The following is a 20,808-nucleotide window of genomic DNA, read 5'->3' as shown; positions in this document are numbered from 1 at the left end:
AAATCTTATACATTATAAAAACAACAATTTTAATGGGAGAAAACAGTTTTTCCAGGATCGGGTGGAGGCCAGGGAGAGGTAGGAGAGTAGAATTCTCATAAACAGATTTTTCTCCTCTATACATGGAAACAGGGCAAGAAAATGGTAATGTATACGTTATGTCTGGGTTTCTTCTATGCTGCTGCTGCTTTTTTTTTTTTTTTTTTTTCGAGACAGTTTCCCTTTGTCACCCAGGCTGGAGTGCAGTGGCGCGATCTCGGCTCACTGCAACCCCCACCTCCTGGGCTCAAGCAATTCTCCTGTCTCAGCCTCCGGAGTATCTGGGATTACAGGCATGCACCAACATGCCCGGCTAATTTTTGTATTTTTGATAGAGATGGGGTTTCACCATGTTGGCCAGACTGCTCTCAAACTCCTGACCTCAAGTATCCACCCTACTCAGCCTCCCAAAGTGTTGGGATTACAGGTGTGAGCTACCGTGCCTGGCCTCTACTGTCCTTCTCAAAAAACTTGAGGGATGCTCTTTTAAAAAAATCACCTAGGAGCCACCAAGATGTCTGATCTTCATTCAGTTTTATCAAATTGGCATCATGGTTAATTGTCACTAGGTACACACTTTTCAGTGAGCTCAAAGTGGATAGAAGGTGGTCATCTATTTAAAGCTTTCTTCCACCAGAACATGACAGCTGAAAAGCAGGTGGCCCTGGCTGTCTCCAATTCCCTACTGTCTTTCATTAACAACCTGAAAGCTCAGGGGCCTGGTTAATAGTCCATAAGACTCACTCCAGGACTAAGTAACATATTCTATCAGGAAGCATAATTAATTCAAAGTACAAAGGCATTCTGGGAAAATAAAATTACTAAACATGTTCACAACATCCCTTGTTGCCTTAAAGCTCGCTTTTATAGAGTTTTGACTGATGTACCATTAGGGATCAAGAAGTGGGGGAAAAGGTATTAAAGTTTAAATGAGGTAAGAGACTTCTTAGAGTAAAATGTCTTGCTTCCAAAAATCAACTATCACTTTTTCATCTTCAGCCTTTTTAAAAAAATTTTTTATTTTTACTTTTTTAATTAGAGACAGGGTCTCTGTCTGTCTGCCAGGCTGGAGTACAGTGGCACAATCATAGCTCACTGCAGTTCTGAACTCCTGGGCTCAAGTGATCCTTCTGCCTCAGCCTCCCAAGGTGCTGGGATTACAAGCGTGAGCCACCACACCCAGTGCCTCATCCTCAGCCTTTACAATTACATTGCAGGTGTCTTTTCTCCACTTTTGCAAGCTTGGTAACAATAATCTTTTCCTTCAAGTGCTGATCTCCAATAACTTAGGTTAGTCGAGGTATCAGTTTTAATGACTTTTCAGACAGAACTACCTTAATAGGAAAAGTCAAGGTTTAAATAGACTCAGAGCCTTACAAGAATCTCTGGATTTGCTGATTTCATTATCTACTTCAAAGATTTTCTGATTGTGAAATGACTGAGATTTTTTAAAAGTGACTGTAGTGAAGAGGTATGGTTCCTTCTGAAGAGTCTTGCTTTTCTTCTCTGTTACCTCTAAGTAACTGAGCTGCTGAAGTATTAAAATTATCCTTTTAGAAGTTTAGATTTATTTTTGTAAATGTCTATAATCTATGGCATATGTGAAACTATTCTTGCTTGCCTTCTTGAAACCTCCAGAGGCAATAAATAAATAAATAAATAATAAATAAATAAAGGACTCCAAAACAGTTGTTGAGGGATAGAGATGTCTCAATGTACAAAGCTTAGATTTTAAAAGAGAAATAGCTATTCATGTATATCGAGAGGCCTAATTGATTGACTACAAGTCAAATTCTGGAAAGAATTGATCCTGCAGGGCAGAGAAGAATCTGTGTAATAACATTGAAATTGTTTCTTTTCTTTTCTTTTTTTTTTTTTTTTTTTTACAAAAGATAACAGCATTTAGTACTTTAAGGAAAGATATCTTATTTTGACCACTTGGTTCATTTAATTAAATTAGACTCTGATTTTAAAAACTGCTATTAAGATTGAAAAAGAGGCCGGGCGTGGTGACTCACGACTGTAATCCCAACTTTGAGAGCCCAAGGCAGGTGGATCACCTGAGGTCAGGAGTTTGAGACCAGCCTGGCCAACATGGTGAAACCCCGTCTCTACTAAAAATACAAAAATTAGCACGGTGTGGTGGCGCATGCCTGTAGTCCCAGCTACTCAGAAGGCTGAGGCATGAGAATTGCTTGAACATGGGAGGTGGTGGTTGCAGTGAGTCGAGATCGCACCACTGCACTCCAGCCTGAGAAACAGAGTGAGACTCGGTCTCAAAACAAACAAACAAATAATCAAACAAACAAACTAACTGAAAAAGAGTGCTATAGTGATTTGCTTGGTTGGCTATAATATCATCACTCTATGAAGTCTGGTTTTACTAATTCTGGGTGCATTTAGAAGTTGGCTTTAGATCTTAGAACACAGTCTACAATCTAATTTCAGTATTTAGCAATTAAAATCATGTCATCAAATAAGCTGTGGACCCAGATGAGTTTTATAATTGTATTACCTTTCAATAAGCATCATTAGCAAGTCCTAGGTTTATCATGAAATTGGTGCCTTGTAAATTTCAAAAGGCCATGTCAAAGCAGAGGCCACGTCAAGGCAGCCTCTCAGGGCACGGAGTTCTACTCAAGATTGCTAGCTAACGCACCAAACACTGAATATGCCCTAATAAAGCTTTTTTTTTTCTTTTAAAGTTATTTAGACCAGTGTTTTTATTATCTCCTAACACTGAAGTATTTTCTAAAATTAAAAAATTTCACGAGTGCATACAAATATTTTTATGTGTAATTTTACATCTCAAATATTTTCTTCTTTTCTTTTTTTTTTTGAGACAGAGTTTCACTCTTGTTACCCAAGCTGGAGTGCAATGATGTGATCTGAGCTCACTGCAACCTCCGCCTCCCGGTTTCAAGCAATTCTCCTGCCTCAGCCTCCCGAGTAGCTGGGATTACAGGCATGCGCCACCACGCCCAGCTAATTTTGTATTTTTAGTAGAGATGGGGTTTCTCCATGGTGGTCAGGCTGGTCTCGAACTCCCCACCTCAGGTGATCCGCCCACCTTGGCCTCCCAAAGTGTTGGGATCACGGGCATGAGCCACCGCGCCCGGGCATATCTCAAATATTTTTCTAAGTAAATCAGTGGCTTGAAGTCGTAGAGTGAGTGTATAATTAGATGGCCTACTGCCATTTGCAAAATAAAGGACATTTCGATGTAAATGCTGCTAAGCCACTCTAGTATTGTCAGGGCACCTGCATACACCTACTTGGGGCTTAGGAGAATATATCAGATAGAGGAAGTGAAGAGTTCATGACCTACATATCCCCCTTACCCTATAGCTCAAAGGACCTTCCAGGGAGGTCCATAGTTATGACCTCAATGATGGAAAGCACGATAGGACTCCATCAAAGGGGTGTAGCTGGAGAAGAAAAAAAAATGGGTGTAGGGCCAGTGGATAAACAAGATAAAAAGGCTAAGTGGAAAACTGGAAAATAATTGTTTAAGACAATGGCTGTGTTTGCATTCCAGATGGTAGGTGCACTTTCAGAAAGGTGGCCTGGCCAAGCTCCCCACGGAAGGGGTGCTCAAGGCACAACTCTTTAAGGTTCTGCCTACCTTAACTACTTTGGAGACCTTTGGAGCATCATGAGACTGAACACTAGGTGGTGCAATTCATCTCCTCTAGGACCCAAAGAAGAGGAAAGGAAAGGAGTAGAAAAGAAATGAAGGAGAGGAAAGGGAAAAGTTACAGAGAATGGGGTTGAAGGGAAAGAACATTAGAAGTGACAGAAGCAAAATAAGAGATAGGAGGATAAATGTGAGAAAGAAAGAAAAAGTACATCACAAAAAAACCTCAAAAGTAGTCACCAGCAAATGATTATGGAAAATGACTTACCCAGCCGCACAAGATACTGTATCGTCAGAAGAATCATGTTTTCCACGCTCAGAAATTGGCTGCCAGTCAACCCTAATTGTTCCAAATCTTTGTTTTCCAACTGTGGAATCTTGTAGCAATTCACCAACAGAGGACTCACAACAATGTCACCAACATTTCCATAGAAATAGGGTAAAGTGCCATAGCCTGTCCCAATAGAAACAGGTCAGTACAGTTCAACATTTCTTTTTATGGTCCAACCAGGTACACTTGCTCAACAAGGATCAAAGATGCTTAACAAAATTCCCTGCCCTCTGAGATAGCTACCAAACAAATCACTCAAACATATCAATCCTAGGGAATTCACTTGAATGCTCCAAATTCTATCCTTATATTAAGTTAAATGAACAGGAAACAAAATACAGTTGGCCCTCTGTATCTGTGGGTTTCACGTTCAATTAACCGTGGACTGAAATAGTCAGAAGAAAAAAATTCCACAAAGTTCCAAGAAGTGAAACTTGAATTTGCTGTGGGCTGAGTAGTACGCTAAATTCATGTGAATGACGTGATGTGTAGGCACTGTATTAAGTATTACAAGCAACGGAGAGGTGGTTTAATGCATACGGGAGGATGTGCATAGGTTATACGCAAATACTGTGCCATTTTATATGAGGGACTTGAGGATATTCGATTTGATATGGGACGGGGCCTGGAATCAATCCCCCAGGGATACTAAGGGACGATTGTACTCATATTATCTCTGTTTCTCGTGGAAGAAACATGTTAATATTTTGCTGGAAGATTGATGAGTTTGCAAAACATGTCTGTATCCTCTGTAAAACTGCAATGATAAAATGTTTCTGATAAAGTCCCTGATCAAGTTTATTTTCAGATAAGAAATCAGAAAACAAACAAATGACAATATGGCTGGGCAAGGTCGCTCACGCCTATAATCCCCGCACTTTGGGAGGCCCAGGTGGGTGGATCACCTGAGGTTGGGAGTTTGAGACCAGCCTGGCCAACATTTTCGCCTTTAGTAGAGGCGAAACCCAGCCTCTACTAAAAGTACAAAAATTAGCCAGGCATGGTGGCATGCAACTACATGGGAGGCTGAGGCAGGAGAATCGCTTGAACCCAGGAGGCAGAGGTTGCAGTGAGCCGAGATCGCGCCACTGCACTCCCGCCTGAGCGACAGAGCGAGACTCCATCTCAAAAACAAAAAATACCGGCCAGGCGTGGTGCGGCTCACGCCTATAATCCCAGCACTTTGGGAGGCTGAGGCAGGCAGATTGCTTGAGGTCAGGAGTTGAGACCAGCCTGGCCAACATGACAAAACCCTGTCTCTACTAAAAATACAAAACTAGGCTGAGCGTGGTGGTGCACACTCGTAATCTCAGCTACTCAGGATGCAGAAGAATCACTTGAACCCAGGAGGCGGAGCTTGCAGTGAGCAGAGATTGTGCCACTGCACTCCAGCCTGAGTGACAGAGCAAGACTCTGTCTTAAAAAACAATGACAAAAACCAAAAACAGAAACAAAAGACAATACATGTTTCACTTCCTGAGATTTCCTTTCCTTTCCCCTTTCCTTTCCTTTCCAACACTATCCACCTGGAGATATTCCTGAGATTTTCTTAAAAAAAAAAAAAAGTAAGCTAAATTCATTGATTAATAGCAAGATTCTACTAGTTTCAGGTGCTTGGAGATCCCTGTTCCTTTGTTATCTTAGCTATTTTTGTGAGGCTGTCCTCCTAAATGTCAGTAAACAGTCTCAAACTGTTTTGAAATAGATAGGATAAAATATGTCCAAAATATGCTCTGTTTTGGTGGTTGATGGAGAGGATAGTCCCTCTGTGAGACTTTCTAAAAGGCAGGCACCAAAGGACCAAAGGGTCCCCACGTTCTATGCATCTTTCCAAAGCTTAGTGGCACTATGTTAATGTTCAAAAAGAGCTTCCTAATCCATACAGCATTTAAGCAACTGGGATCCCCTCAGTACCTACAGATCTAGGATTAGCAGATAGAGCAACCAGGTAAAGGACATGACTCCAAGCAAAACCATCCAATTAGGCAGGCTCAGGTCAACCCAAAAAGCAAATAACACTGCATGTAAACACACCATAAAGATGTGGGGAACTTAAACACCCTATCTATTTTGTCCTTAAGGTAGAGCACACAGTCTCCTTCTGGCCTAGGCCAGCCCTAAACCAAGGAGTCTCCTGACATGGGTATGAAAGGCACTAAGTTAGTCCTGGAATGTAGGGACCCCTAAATGTCTATACCTCCACTTGTAGACCACCTGGAAGGACTCAGCCTCCTCAAAGACACTAAGGTTCAGACCCGCAACTGTGGGGCCTCTTGGTTCTCGAGTAGGGTCTGTCAGCTGGCTTGGCTGTTTCACTTCTTTGTGGTTTGGCTCCCTTTAACTGGAATGTCCCCTCCCTGACCTTGTCCACTTTGACCAACCTTCAGGACCCAGCTTAACCAACACCTCTGGGAAGTCTTCTCAGACCCCTCCAGGCAGAGATAAGCCCTCTCTCAGAGCTCTGAGTTCTGGTTGCTCTTGGTTGTGAACCTCTAAGGAGCTCACATGTCACAGTGTGCTATAATGGTATCGCCCATGTGTTGTAATGCTTATTTACCAACGCTGGTGGCTCATGCGAGGTGAGACTCCCCCACTAAACAGTGCTCCTTGAGGGCAAAAAGACTTTGCCTTATCCTCAGCTCCTAATCACATGTTTAATATAGCATGAAAGACCTGACCAATAAAAGCTGAAAGAATCAACAGATGGATGAATATCTTCATGAATACATGAAAAAACACAAACAATGAAATGGAAAAACACTCCTAGATTCCAGCAGACACAGGCAACTTGGAATTCCATTACCTTACCTATCAGAATTACTGGTCTAACTCCTGAGTTACTCAGCAGGTTTTCAGGAACAATTACAGTTTCCCCTGCAGGAATGGGCCTGGGTTGTAAAATTCCAGTTAGTGGGGTCTGTGGAACTGGGGCAGATAAAAGGGGCTCTGGAAAAAAAAAAAGTTTGACAAGAAAGATGACATGTGAAAACTAAATGAAATACAACAGAAAGCAATGCAGTTTTAATACTTTTAATAGAGAAGCATTAGAAATCTAATGGTTTGTTGTGTTTTTCATTAGGTTTATTATGTAAAGTGATAAGTGAAAAAAAAGGAGAAAAAAAATTAACCATAATCATATCATGTGGCTACAACTACTATTTAGCATTTTGGTGATTTTCCTTCCAGTTGTTTTTTCCATATGCAATATTTTGTATCCTGTTTGGTATTTTAGCTTTCCCCCCAGGATTATCAAAGGCATATATATCTGTTCATTACATACATTTTGAAAGGTATAGAAAAGTGTGAAGAAGGATGAAGTCATCATTAACCAGTACTACCTACAGGCAACCATAGTGATAGACTGGTATAATTATTTGTGTATATAAGATGTCTATGTAGTCTTTAAAACTATTTATTTAAACAAACATTTAAATAACTCATTTATGTCTTAGAACCAGTATATTTACAATTGTCTGTGGTTTGTTCAGCAAGGTAGACAAATGTTTGAACTGTGGATACCAAATGGCTACAGTTAGGTGTTCTGAAAGAGAGCCAGTTGGTTTTGGTTTTTCAGGTTTCTAGCCACAGACTGAACCATCCAGGTCAGAAATAATAAGCATGGGTCACATAAAGAACCAGATAACAGCAGGGAAAATCTAACATCACTACTAGCAAAACAAGTCCATATATGGCCCTATGATGGTGGGTTGGTAGCATTGTGTCCCATATAATGAATGGCTTTTCAATGCTATGGGTTGAAATTAAGCCAAATGTTGAATTCAGATCAGTTGTAATGATCTTGTGCATGTAGGGAAGGCAAATGTGATTGGGACAAAACATTAGCTACTATCAATATCCTCATATAACTCATCGTCAAGAATTCAGGGAAAGAATGGAAGTAGAAGATATCTCTGCTAATTAAAAACACACTTACAATCCATCTCCTGTTAAAATCTTACCCGTTCTTGAAAGAGGGCGAACTGTAGGGACAGGTACAACTAAGCCAGGTTGGGGGAGAGGTGACCCAGGATACCATCCCCGGTGTCGTTTCTTTGGTGGCCCAGAAATGAACATGGTAGCTGAAGACAAATAAAAAAACAAAAAAAAGAGATAGTCTTGTTCTCAGCCATGTGGAAGAAAGGAAAGAATGCCAGAGTAATACAAGTAATACAGAACCTTTAATTTGATTATACTCAGAAAGTCTAAATCACTCCTTTAGAGGTAAAGTTTAAAAAAAAGCCACATTAGTAACCTCACATTACAACAACAGCCACTTAACATCTGTATGTTGTTTTACAGTTCCCAAGTTTATGTAGGTCATTTCATTTGATTCTACCCACAATCTTGTGGAGTTGTGGGGCAAATATTGTTGTTATACCCATTTTGTAAAAGGAGAAAGGAAGGCTCAGATTTGTCCAGGATCACACAACAGAGAACTCTGAATCCTGTACTTTGGTCAGCTAAACCCATGGTTTTTCAAGACACTTCCTTATACATTTGTTTCAACATTATTTCCCAGTTAGGTCATCCATATAGAATCCCAAGATATTTACTCATTACTGTTCACACCAATTACAAACTTTCAAAACACTGTATGACGAACTGAGAAAAAACTCTAGAGTGTGTTGCCAGATAATTCATTACAAAATCTGGAGCACTTCTGACCACAGGTAAGTACATTATTACAAAACTCTACGACAGGTATTGTACCTTGATCTCCTGATGCATAGCTAGGTCTTGGTGACAAAGAGTAATTCCCTGTGTGGGCTGGAGTGGAGCTGGATGCACTGCCCTTCCCTCCATGGCTACTGTTTCCATTAGCAGCATCTGTAGAACACAAGGAGAGGAGTGCTCAGAACAGAGGCTGGGCAGGGCACTGCTTTCTGGGATGCTGGAACCATCTGATAGACCTCACACTCTAGGATTCCAAGAAATCTCACGGATAGGACTCAGTCCAGTTATACAAAACCAACTGCAACTGTCAGAGGAAGATCTTCATTAAAATTAAATGTCACTTAGGAACAATTTCCTAGGACCCCAAGAGATCTTCTGGAATCATTTTCAGTGAAGTCTTTGGAGATGATGGGTGGGAGGAAGGGAAAAAAATTCTTATATACACTTTCTTAACTTTGCATCATGGAAAGTTTCAAATATATAGAAAAGTCGAGAGAATAGGATAATAAACATCTACATACCCACCATCCAATTTCAACATTTACCAACACAGCCCATCTTGCTTTATCTATACCCTTACCTCCATCCCCTCCACATACACACATGCATGCTGTGAATTATTCTGAAGCAAACTCACATCATTTTTGTACATAAATACTTCTGTGTGCTTCTTTCTTTCTTTTCTTTTTTTTTTTTTTTTTTTTTTGAGACAGAGTCTCACTCTGTCACCCAGGCTGGAGTGCAGTGGCGCGATCTTGGCTCACTGCAAGCTCTGCCTCCCGGGTTCACACCATTCTCCTGCCTCAGCCTCCCGAGTAGCTGGGACTACAGGTGCCCGCCACCACACCCGACTAATTTTTTGTATTTTTTTTTTAGTAGAGATGGGGTTTCACCGTGTTAGCCAGGATGGTCTCGATCTCCTGACCTCATGATCCGCCCGCCTCGGCCTCCCAAAGTGCTGGGATTACAGGCATGAGCCACCGTGCCAGGCCTTTTTTTTTTTTTGAGACAAGGTCTCACAGTCACCCAGGCTAGAGTGCAGTGGCGGACTCAGAGCTCACTGCAGCTTTGAATTCCTAGGCTTGAATGATTCTCCTGCTTCAGCCTCTCAAATAGCTGGGACTACAGGAGTGTGCCACCACACGTGGCTAATTGTTATGTCTTTTTTTTTTTTTTTTTTTTTTAAGAGACAGAGTCTTGCTATGTTGTCCAGACTGGTCTCAAACTCCTGGCCTCAAGCAATCCTTCCACCTTGGCTTCCCAAAGTGTTGGGATTACAGGTGTGAGCCACCACACATGGTCTTATGTATGAGTTTCTAAAAGAAAAAGACTCTTTTAAAAATAACTGTAATATCATTGCTATACTTAAAATTAGCAGTGATTAATACTTTCTTTTTTTCTCCTTCTTCTTTGAAACAGGGTCTCACTCCATCATCCAGGCTGGAGTGCGGTGGTGCAATCACAGCTCACTGCAGTCTTGACTCCTGGGTTCAGGCAGTCCTCCCACCTCAGCCTGCCAAGTAGCTGGGGCTACAGGCATGTGTCACCACACCTGGCTAATTTTTGTATTTTTTTTGTAGAGACAGGGTTTCCCAGGCTGGTCTTGGACTCCTGGGTTCAAGCGATCTACCCACCTCAGCCTCCCAAAGTGCTGAAATTATAGGCATGAGCCTATAATAAACATCTACACACCCACCATCCAATTTCAACATTCACCAACACAGCCCATCTTTCTTGATGGCATGAGCCACCGCATATAGCCAATAATTTCTTAATATCATAAAATATCCTATTAGTATTCAAAAATTTCCCCAACTATCTTTTAATTATCTGTTAAAAAAACACTTTTTTTAAAAACAGTTGGCTTGTTCAAATTGGAATTCAAAAAAGATGCACATACTGAATTTAGCGGCTACGTCCCTGAAACCTCTTTTAATCTATAAGATGCCCTTCCTTTTCTTTCTTACAATTAATTTGCTGAAAACCTGGCAGAATTTTCCATTTTCTAGATTTTGCTGATTAGATACCTGTGGTGTCACTTATTCTCTTGTCCCCTGTATTTCTAATAAACTAATTATTAGATATAGAGGTTTGATCAAATTCAGGGTTTTTTTTTGGCAAGAGTTATCTCATAAGTACTGTGGTATACAGTACTTCCATCAGGAGGCACATAAGCCAGTTTTCTCTCTTCTTATGATATTAAGATTGATTAGTAGGTTCAAAAGTTGTCAGCATAATCCTTGGCATTATAAAGTTGTTCAGCCTTTCATCTGATTGCTTTAGTAACCATGATTATTACTGATCTATTACTTGATTCTTTTAATGCGGTAAAAACTTGATTCTATTGTTCAAAGTCTGTAATCCAACCAGAAGATAGATCCTGCAAGAATTGTTGGACCTGAGTAAGAACAGAAGTGGGCTGTGTAAAGTATGATGCCTAACTGTTGAAAAATTTCCAAAAATGGCCAGGCACAATGGCTCACACCTATAATCTCGGCAATTTGGGAGGTTATGGCAGTAGGATCACTTGAGCCCCGGAGTTTGAAACCAGCTTGGGCAACATGGGGAGACCCTGTCTCTACAATTAAGAAAGAAAGAAAAAAGAAAAGTTTCCAAAAATGACAGGCTCTCTTTATGCTCATTCTTCTACTTCTCTTAAAATTTCTTCTACCACTAAACTTGGCTGGGTGCCATGAGTCATGCCTGTAATCCCAGCACTTTGGGTGACCAAGGCTGGCTGATCACTTGACTCCAGGAGTTCGAGACTAGCCTAGACAACATAGCAAAACCTTGTCTGTACAAAAAATGCAAAAATTAGCTGGGCACGGCAGCATGTGCCTATAGTCCCAGCTACTTGGGAGGCTGAGGCGGGAGGGTTGCTTAAGCCCAGGAGGTTGAGGCTGCAGTGAGTTGAGATCGCACCAGTGTACTCCAGCCTGGGTGACAGAGAGATACCATGTTTCAGAAAAAGAAACACACACACACACACACACACACACACACACACCACTGAACTTTTATGGGATTCTATCTTTATTTTTTTGAGATAGATTCTCATTCTGTCACCCAAGCTGAAGTGCAGTGGCACAAACATGGCTCACTGCAGCCTTGACTTCCCAGGCTCAAGCCATCCTCCCGCCTCAGCCTCCTGTGTAGCTGGGGCCACAGGTGCACATAACCACACCCAGCTAATTTTTTTATCTTTTGTAGAGACAAGGTCTCACTTTGTAACCTGGGCTGGTCTGGAACTCTTGGTCTCAAATGATCCTCCGCCTTGGCCTCTCAAAGTGATGGGTTTACAGGCGTCACTGTGGCCGGATGAAGCCTATCTTTTGTTCACAGCTTGCCTCAGCCTACATCTCTCCTTGGCTTATACTATTTACCCTGATGACTTTAACTATATGTTGGTGGCTCTACTCTACACCATCAGTCCTGAATTATCCCTATGATAAATTAAATGGCTGTTGAACAGCTCCACATGGATGTCTTATGGGAATCTCAAACTCAGCATTTCTAAAATTGAACTCTCAATCTCCCACTGGAGAACCTGATCCTCCTTCTGTATCCCTGTCTCAGATGATGGCATCACCATAAGCCCAGAAAGATGAATGTCTATTGAGACCCCTTCTTCTCCTTGATGCTCACGTTAATCAGCTAATTCTTGCTGGTTTCACTTTGTGAGTAGTTCTCCAATTTGTCCTCTCCTCTGCAACCTATTATCATTCCAGCCAAGGACCTCATCATCTGTCACCGAGACGAGTGAAATGATCTCCAACTAGTTTTCCTATCTCGTCTTCTTCTTACACATTACAGCCAAAATGATCTAGCTCAAGTTCAAATCAAACCATGCCATTCCTCTGCTCTATAAGTTATAGAGTGAAATCCACATTTCTTAGCCAGGCTGCCTATAACTTTTCCCTTAACCACCACCTACTCACCTCTTGCCGCTTTTTGAGCTTTACATTTTATGGTTCTATCAAGTCCAAATTGCTGGAAGTTCTTGCATACATCATATTGCTTTTCCCCCTTCCCTTCTTTTCCTTTTAACCGTTGTTTCTGCTGTTCCCTGAATCTGAATTGCTTTTCCTCTACTCCTTTGTACAGTGAAGATCTCCTCATTGTCAAAGACCAGGCTCCTCTGAGAACTTATTCTTAGTTACTCCTACAATGCTGGGCTAAAACCCTTTGCTCTGCGTTCTTCTGTACATTGCCATATTTGCTACAGTACATTGAAAATATCTTGTCAGAGGTCTATCTCCCCCACTAGATTAAAAGGAAATTGGGGGGTCAGGGATTGAACCTTATTTATCTTTGTATTCCCAGTTCCTAGTTATAGCAGGTGCCCAAGAAATGTTTGTTAAATGGAATCAGATTGTTATGTCACTTCCAAGTAACAAGTGTCATTCCCTGACTCTTCTGGTTGGAATGTAGAGAACACAAAGCTTCATACACTAGTACATTATTATAGACAGCCCCACTTCTCTCTTCAACTGGTAGAGAGCGGCAGCTTCTGTTTTCTTCTATCAATTTGTCAATTAAATGTCACACAAGTCGTTTACGGACTATGTATTTACCAAAGATATATAAGTGAGGAAAACATCACCTGCAGCAAAAGTCTTCCCTACAACCTGCAAAGATAAAGCCAGTGGTTTCACAACATTCTTATTCCGGGTCAGGTCCTGAGCTCCACTTAAATTGATTGCAGAATTAGCTGGATTGAGAATCGGCGAATCTTTAAAATGAAAGAGTTTGTTTAAATTAGCAACTATTTATATATGCAGGAAGGAAGTTAATTCAACAAGAGTTGAGAAAAAGCAGATTATAGAATTTCAGTCCTTTCCTTGAACTATTCTGACATTTTTTAAAGTCCATTTCTATGTATACTGGTTTTTAATTTTTTACTTATTTAACAAACACTCACCAGAAGTTACTATGTGATGCATGCTATTTTAAGCACTTAAAATATATTAATTCAGTTAATTCGTGTAACAACTTTGTGAGGTAAGAATTACTACCTTAAATAGTAGCAGCCATTTAATCTAGTCAAAGTTAACTGTGGAGGTAGTCTCCATAGTCCTCCTCAAAGCCATATATATATATATATATATATATATATATATATATATATATATATATGCACATATATATACACATATATGCGCATATATATACACATATATGCGCATATATACACATATATGCACATATATATACACATATATACACATATATGCACACATATATACACATATATACACATATATGCACATATATACACATATATACATATATATGCACATATATATACACATATATGCACATATATATACACATATATACATATATATACACACACATATACACACATATATACATACACACACACACACACACATATGTATACTATTTTTTTTTTAGATGGATTCTCGCTCTGCTGCCCAGGCTGGAGTGCAGTGGTGGCATGATCTCGGCTCACTGCAACCTCTGCCTCCTGGGTTCAAGCGATTCTCCTGCCTCAGCTTCCCGAGTAGCTGGGACTACAGGTGCACGCCACCATGCCCAGCTAATTTTTGTATTTTTTGGTGGAGGTGAGGTTTTGCCATGTTGGCCAGGCTGGTCTCGAACTACTGACCTCAAGTGATCCACCTGCATTGGCCTCCCAAAGTGCTGGGATTACAGGCGTGAGCCACCATGCCCAGCCTCAAAACCAGATTTTAATGAGATGTATTTATCTCTACCTAGATGAGTTTATTATTTTTAAAGTGTCATGCAAACTAACTCACTGAAATGTAGGAGAAAGCATTTTTCTCTGAAAGAAAGTTGCTTTAGTTTTTTTTTTCTTTTAATAAATTAGAATTAATTTACTGCAATACCAGGAACATCCAAAAGAAAGCTCTTTGGATTAAGAAAATAATTCAGCCCAGAAAACCACATGCTATTTCAGAGACAGGCTGTGGAAGAGAGAAAGACTCAAGCCAATTAGAGTTTTTCTAAATGAGTAGAGACCCCAAATCCCTGACTACTGCAGCAGAACAGCTAGATCGATTAACACAGGAAAGTGTCAAAAGGGACTGTTAAACCTCTCTGAGAGTCTGAGAGCATGCTCTAAGGAACAGGATACTTACTAATGGTGCTCCCTTAGAAATTATCTAGAAATTATTCATCCCACAACATGATTCCTGATTCATCTAATCATTGTTTCTCATCAGAACTCAAAAGAATGAAATGGTCCCCCACTGGCTTGGATGAGTTAACGTGCTTCTCTGAGGGCCTGACTTACTCACCAGTGAGTGATTTAAGGTCTGCTGGAAGGACCCAGTGCACACACAACATTACAAAGTTGTAGGAAACCGAAGATGACCCCAGTTTTTCATGTCTTAACAGAGCCTTACAGGACAAGAATCCGAGTTTAGTTTGCTATGCTCTTACACAGATTTGTCATTATGTTTCAGGCCACAGTCATATTGTTTGGAAGATTAGTAGCTTTCTATACTAGTTTATATCTATAATTTTAGCATATCCCTAATTTGAAGAGTGATAATTCATCTTATATTTTCAAAACAATGAATTCAGATTGGTACAGAATAATGTTTTAAAAATCAGAAGGTACAAAGTTAATCTAAAGAAATAAATCTTCATATATATAAACAACAATCCATAGTTAAATAAAATGCCTACGAATAAGCTTAATAAGAAATGTATGCAACTACATGAAGAAAACATCATAATATTTCTGGACATAGTATCTGGGATTTGTCTTAACATATTGAAGGAGGAAGTCAGATTAAATAATAATCACTATGTGTTCATAAGTACTGAAACTGGGTGATAGGTCATGGTGGTGGTTTACTTTATTATTCTATTTTTATATATGTTTGAAAATGTCGGCCGGGCGCAGTGGCTCATGCCTGTAATCCCAGCACTTTGGGAGGCCGAGGCGGGTGGATTACCTGAGGTCAGGAGTTCAAGACCAGCCTGGCCAACATGGGGAAACCCCGTACCTACTAAAAATACAAAAATTAGCCAGGTGTGGTGGCACACACCTGTAATCCCAGCTACTCGGGAGGCTGAGGCAGAAGAATTGCTTGAGCCTGGGAGGCGGAGGTTGCAGTGAGCTGAGATCATGCCACTGCACCCCAGCCTGGCTGACAGAGCGAGACTCTGTCTCAAAAAAAAAAAAAAAAAAAAGAAAAAAAGAAAATGTTAAAGATTTTTTTAATTAAAAAAAAAAACTTATGAAAATCATGAACATACACCTGAACAAATATGAAGACATACCATGCTTCTGAGCAGAAATATTCAATGTCAAAAAGATGCCAATCAACCTAAGTTAACCATTCAGTAAATTATATTGAGGCAGTTATGTACATAGGAAAAAAATAAAGTTGTACCAACATCTTACATCAGGTGTCAAAAAAAAATCAAATGGACCAAAGGTATAAACTTAGACTCTGAAAATATAAAAATAATACAAAATATGGAAGAATTAATAATCACCTTGATATGGAAAAAGCCAAATTATTAATCAAAATGCAGATGCCATAAACAAAAGACTGATAAATTCAGTTACAAAAAATAAATAATTTCTGCATGGCAAAATTTTATAGCCATACAAATAGTAGCCAGAGAGAGATGGAGTGGCCATCCTAATCTCAGAAGAAACAGACTCTAGGCCAGGCACGGTGGCTCACGCCTGTAATCCCAGGACTTTGGGAGGCCGAGGTGGGTGGATCACGAGGTCAGGAGATGGAAACCATCTTGGCTAACACAGTGAAACCCTGTCTCCACTAAAAATACAAAAAAATTAGCCGGATGCGGTGGCAGGCACCTGTAGTCCCAGCTACTCGGGACGCTGAGGCAGGAGAATGGCATGAACCCGGGAGGCGGAGCTTGCAGTGAGCTGAGATCATGCCACTGCACTCCAGCCTGGGCGACAGAGCAAGACTCTGTCTCAAAAAAAAAAAAAAGAAAAACAAAAAGAGAAAAGAAAAATAGACTCTAAGACAAAAATTATTACTACATGAAAAAAAGAACATTTTATAATGATAAAAGGGTCAATCCACCAGTAAGACATAATTATAAACATATATACAGCTAACAACAGAGCCCCAAATAAATGAAACAAAGATGAACATAATTGAAGAAATTTAATTGAAGAACATAATTGAAGAAATAGCTGAGAAACAGCTATTTAATAACAAGGGTTGGGTACTTCAATACCCCACTTTCAATAATGAATAGAACAACCAGGGAGAACATCAATAAGGAAATAAAAGGCTTGAACAACACTGTAAACCAACTAAGCCTAAGACGTCAGTAGAACATTCACCAACAAAAGCAGAATATACATTCTTTTCAAGGGCACTAGGGAGATTCTCCAGGATAGACTATATGTTAGGCCATAAAACAAACCTCAATAAACTTCAAAGAACTAAAATCATACAAAATACATTCTCTAAACTCAAGAGACTCAAATGAACAATCAATAACAGAAGAAAATTTAAGAAATTCACAGATTTATGAAAAATAACACACTCCTAAATAACCAATGGATCAAAGACATCACAAAGGAAATTATATACCACTTTAAAATAAATGAAAATTAGGTTGGACGTGGTGGCTCACGCCTGTAATTCCAACACTTTTAGAGGCCAAGGCAGGCGGATCACTTGAGGTCAGGAGTTTGAGACCAGCCTGGCCAATGTGGCAAAACTCTGTTTCTACTAAAAATACAAAAAAATTAGCCGGTGTGGTGGTGGGCGCCTGTAATCCCAGCTACTCAGGAGGCTGAGGCAGGAGAATCACTTGAACCCAGGAGGTGGAGGTTGCAGTGAGCCGAGATGGCGCTACTGCACTCCAGCGTGGGTGACAGAACAAGACTCCATCTCAAAAATAAATAAATAAATAAATAAATATAAAATAAATGAAAATTAAACACAACATACAACAACTTATGGGATGCCACTAAAGTAATTAGAAGGAAATTTATAGCTGTAAATGCCTATATTAAAAAAAAGAGGCCAGGCGCAGTGGCTCATGCCTGTAATCCCAGCACTTTGGGAGGCCGAGGTGGGCAGATCACCTGAGGTCCGGAGTTTGAGACCAGCCTGACCAACATGGAGAAACCCCGTCTCTACTAAAAATACAAAATTAGCCGGGTGTGGTGGCGCATGCCTGTAATCCCATCTACTCCCGAGGCTGAGGCAAGAGAGTGGCTTGAACCCGGGAGGCGGAGGTTGCTGTGAGCCAAGATTGCACCATTGCACTCCAGCCTGGGCAACAAGAGCGAAACTCCGTCTCAAAAAAAAAAAGATCCCAAATCAATCACCTTAAGAGTGATCCCAAATCAATCACCTTAAGAAACTAGAAAAAGTGAAAACTAAACCCAAAGAAAGAAGAAGAAAGGAATAAAGACAACAGCAGAAATGAATAAAGTAAAGAATAGAGAAACAATAGTGGAAATGAACAAAACCAAAAGTTTGTTTTTCGAGTGAATCAACCAAATTGACAAGTCTTTAGCCAGATTGACCAATGAAAAAAGAGAAGATATAAATTACTAAAACTAGGAATAAAAGATGGGGCATCACTGGCAACCTTAAAGAAAAAAAAAGCATTATAAACAAATGCTGTGAACAATTGTATGCCATTGTTATAGACTGAATTGTCTCCCCGCAATTCATATGTTGAGGCCCCCATTCCTAAAACCTTAGAATGTGACTGTATTTGAACATAGGCCCTTTAAAGGGGTAATTATGATGAAATGAGGTCATAGGGTAAGGGCCTAATCTGAAATGACTGGTGTCCTTAGAAGAAGAAGAGACATCAGGAACGTACCCATACACAGAGGAAAGGCCACGTGAGTACACAGCAAGAAGAATGTCATCTGCAAGTCAAGGAGAGAGGCCTCAGCAGAATCCAATCCTGCCAGCACCTCAGCCTTGGACTTCCAGTGTCCAGGACTGTGTGAAAATAAATTGCTATTGTTTAAACCACCCAGTGTGTAGTATTTTGTTAAGGCAGCCCTCACAAACTAATATAGCCATCAAATTAGATAAGTCTAATTAGGTAATTAGATTTGAAATTGACAAATTCTTAGGACAGAAATGATCAAAATTGACTCAAGGAGAGAGAAAAATTCTGAATAGACCTATAACAAGCAAAGAGACTAAATTAGTTAAAAACAAAACCAAAAATAAATCCCACAATTATCCACAAAGAAAAGCCTAGTTCAGAAGTCTTCCTTAGTGAATCCTACCAACATTTAAAGAATACCATGCTTTCTTAAATTTTTTCAAAAAGTAGAAGAAGGAGGAGCATTTCCCAACTCAACTTCTTAAGGCCAATATTACCCAGACAAAGACATGAAATGGCTGGGTGCCATGGTTTGTACCTATAATCCCAGCTACTCAGGAGGCTGAAGTGGGAGGACTGCTTGAGCTAGGAAGTTTGAGGCTACAGTGAGCTATGATCGCACCACTGGACTCCAGCCTGGGTGACAGAACAAGACCCTGTCTCAAAAAGAAAAGGAAGAAAGGAAAAGAAGAAAGGAAAGGAAGAAGAGAAGAGAGGAGAGGAGAGGACGGGAGGCGAGGGGAGGGGAGGGGAGGGGAGGGGAAGGGAAGGAAGGAAGGAAGTAAGGAAGGAAGCAAGCAAGTTAGCTACAGAGAATAGTTTATGAAACACATGAATGTGTACATAACAATGCTCAACAGAACACTAGCAAATACAATCTAGTAGCATATAAAAAGGATTATAGGCTGGGCGCAGTGGCTCATGCCTGTAATCTCAGCACTTTGGGAGGCCAAGACTGGTGGATCACTTGAGGTCAGGAGTTCGAGACCAGCCTGGCCAACATGGTGAAACCCCATCTCTACTAAAAATACAAAAATTAGCTAGGTGTGATGGCAGGCACTTGTAATCTCAGCAACTCAGAAGGCTGACGCAGGAGAACTGCTGGAACCTGGGAAGTGGAGGTTGCAGTGAACCAAGATCGTGCCATTGCACTCCAGCCCGGGGTGACAACAGCAACACTCCGTCTCAAAAAAAAAAAAAAAAAGATGAACCGCGATCATGCCATTGCACTCCAGCCCAGGCGGACAACAGCAAGACTCCATCTCAAAAAAAAAAAAAAAAAAGGATTATATGCTATGGCTAAGTGAGATTTATAGCTGAAATTCAAGGTTGGCTTAACATATGAAAATCTATTGATGTTATTCCATATACCATATTAATAGAATAAAGGACAAAAACCACATGATCATCTCAAGAGACACAGGTAAAGCATTTGACAAAATCCAACATTCTTTCACGACAAAAACACTCAACAAATTAGAAACAGGACCTTCCTCTACTTGATAAAAAACATCTACAAAAAACCCACTACCTTCAGTTTCAACACAAGAGGACAAAAAAAAAAAAAAAAAAAAAAAAAAGACAAAAAGACAAAAACCCAAAATAAAAACAACAAAAAACCCACTGCTACCATGAGACTGAGTGGTAAAGATCAAACTATGATCTGGACGAAGATACGTCCACTCTTGCCACTTCTACTTAACATGTACAAGAAGTTCTATCTAGGGTAATTACGAAGGAAAATAAAATGTATCCAGGTTTGAAGGAAGAAGTAAAACACATCTATTTGCAGATGACATAATCCCATATACAGGAAATCCTAATGAAGCCACTACAAAATTACTAGAGCTAATAAATGAGTTCACCAAGGCTTCAGGACAGAAGATCAGTATTCAAAAATCAGTTGTATTCCCATGTAATTGCAGTAACCCCAAAATATACTTAAGGAAAAACTTCCATTTTATAATAGCATCAGAAATAATAACTACTTAGGAATAAATAATAAGTAGAACAAAAGAATTGTAAAACTTATACTATGAAAACTATAAACCATTGTTGGTTTTTTTGTTTTTTGTTTTTGAGGCGGGGTCTCATGCTATTGCCCAAGCTGGAGTGCAGTAGCATGATCATGGCTCACAACAACCTCAAGTTCCTGGGCTCATGTGATCCTCCCACCTCAGCCTCCCAAGTAGCTGGGATGACAAGCACATGCCACCACACCTGGCTAATTTTTTGTATTTCTTGTAGAGATGGGGTTTTGCCATGTTGCCCAGGC

General features: G+C 40.1%; 1 protein-coding gene across 6 annotated transcripts in view; it reads right to left on the bottom strand.

The window, feature by feature from the left end:
• The window catches only part of GREB1L (GREB1 like retinoic acid receptor coactivator), a 287,870-nt gene that overhangs the window by 76,674 nt on the left and 190,388 nt on the right, over positions 1–20,808 (bottom strand). For 4 of the 6 annotated variants that reach the window (XM_063653474.1, XM_063653473.1, XM_054460340.2 and 1 more), the window contains 5 exons: positions 13,285–13,413; positions 8,718–8,834; positions 7,967–8,086; positions 6,816–6,953; positions 3,945–4,130 (listed from right to left, as the gene is read on the bottom strand). In XM_063653474.1, the coding sequence (XP_063509544.1) occupies positions 3,945–4,130; positions 6,816–6,953; positions 7,967–8,086; positions 8,718–8,834; positions 13,285–13,413 (690 nt within the window). The remainder of the gene's footprint in view (positions 1–3,944; positions 4,131–6,815; positions 6,954–7,966; positions 8,087–8,717; positions 8,835–13,284; positions 13,414–20,808) is intronic. The other 2 variants (XM_063653475.1, XM_054460342.2) reach the window with 1 other exon arrangement.

Source organism: Pongo pygmaeus, chromosome 17 (assembly GCF_028885625.2).
Source record: "Pongo pygmaeus isolate AG05252 chromosome 17, NHGRI_mPonPyg2-v2.0_pri, whole genome shotgun sequence".
NCBI classification, from domain to species: domain Eukaryota; kingdom Metazoa; phylum Chordata; class Mammalia; order Primates; family Hominidae; genus Pongo; species Pongo pygmaeus.
This window is presented reverse-complemented; position numbering and strand designations above follow the sequence as displayed.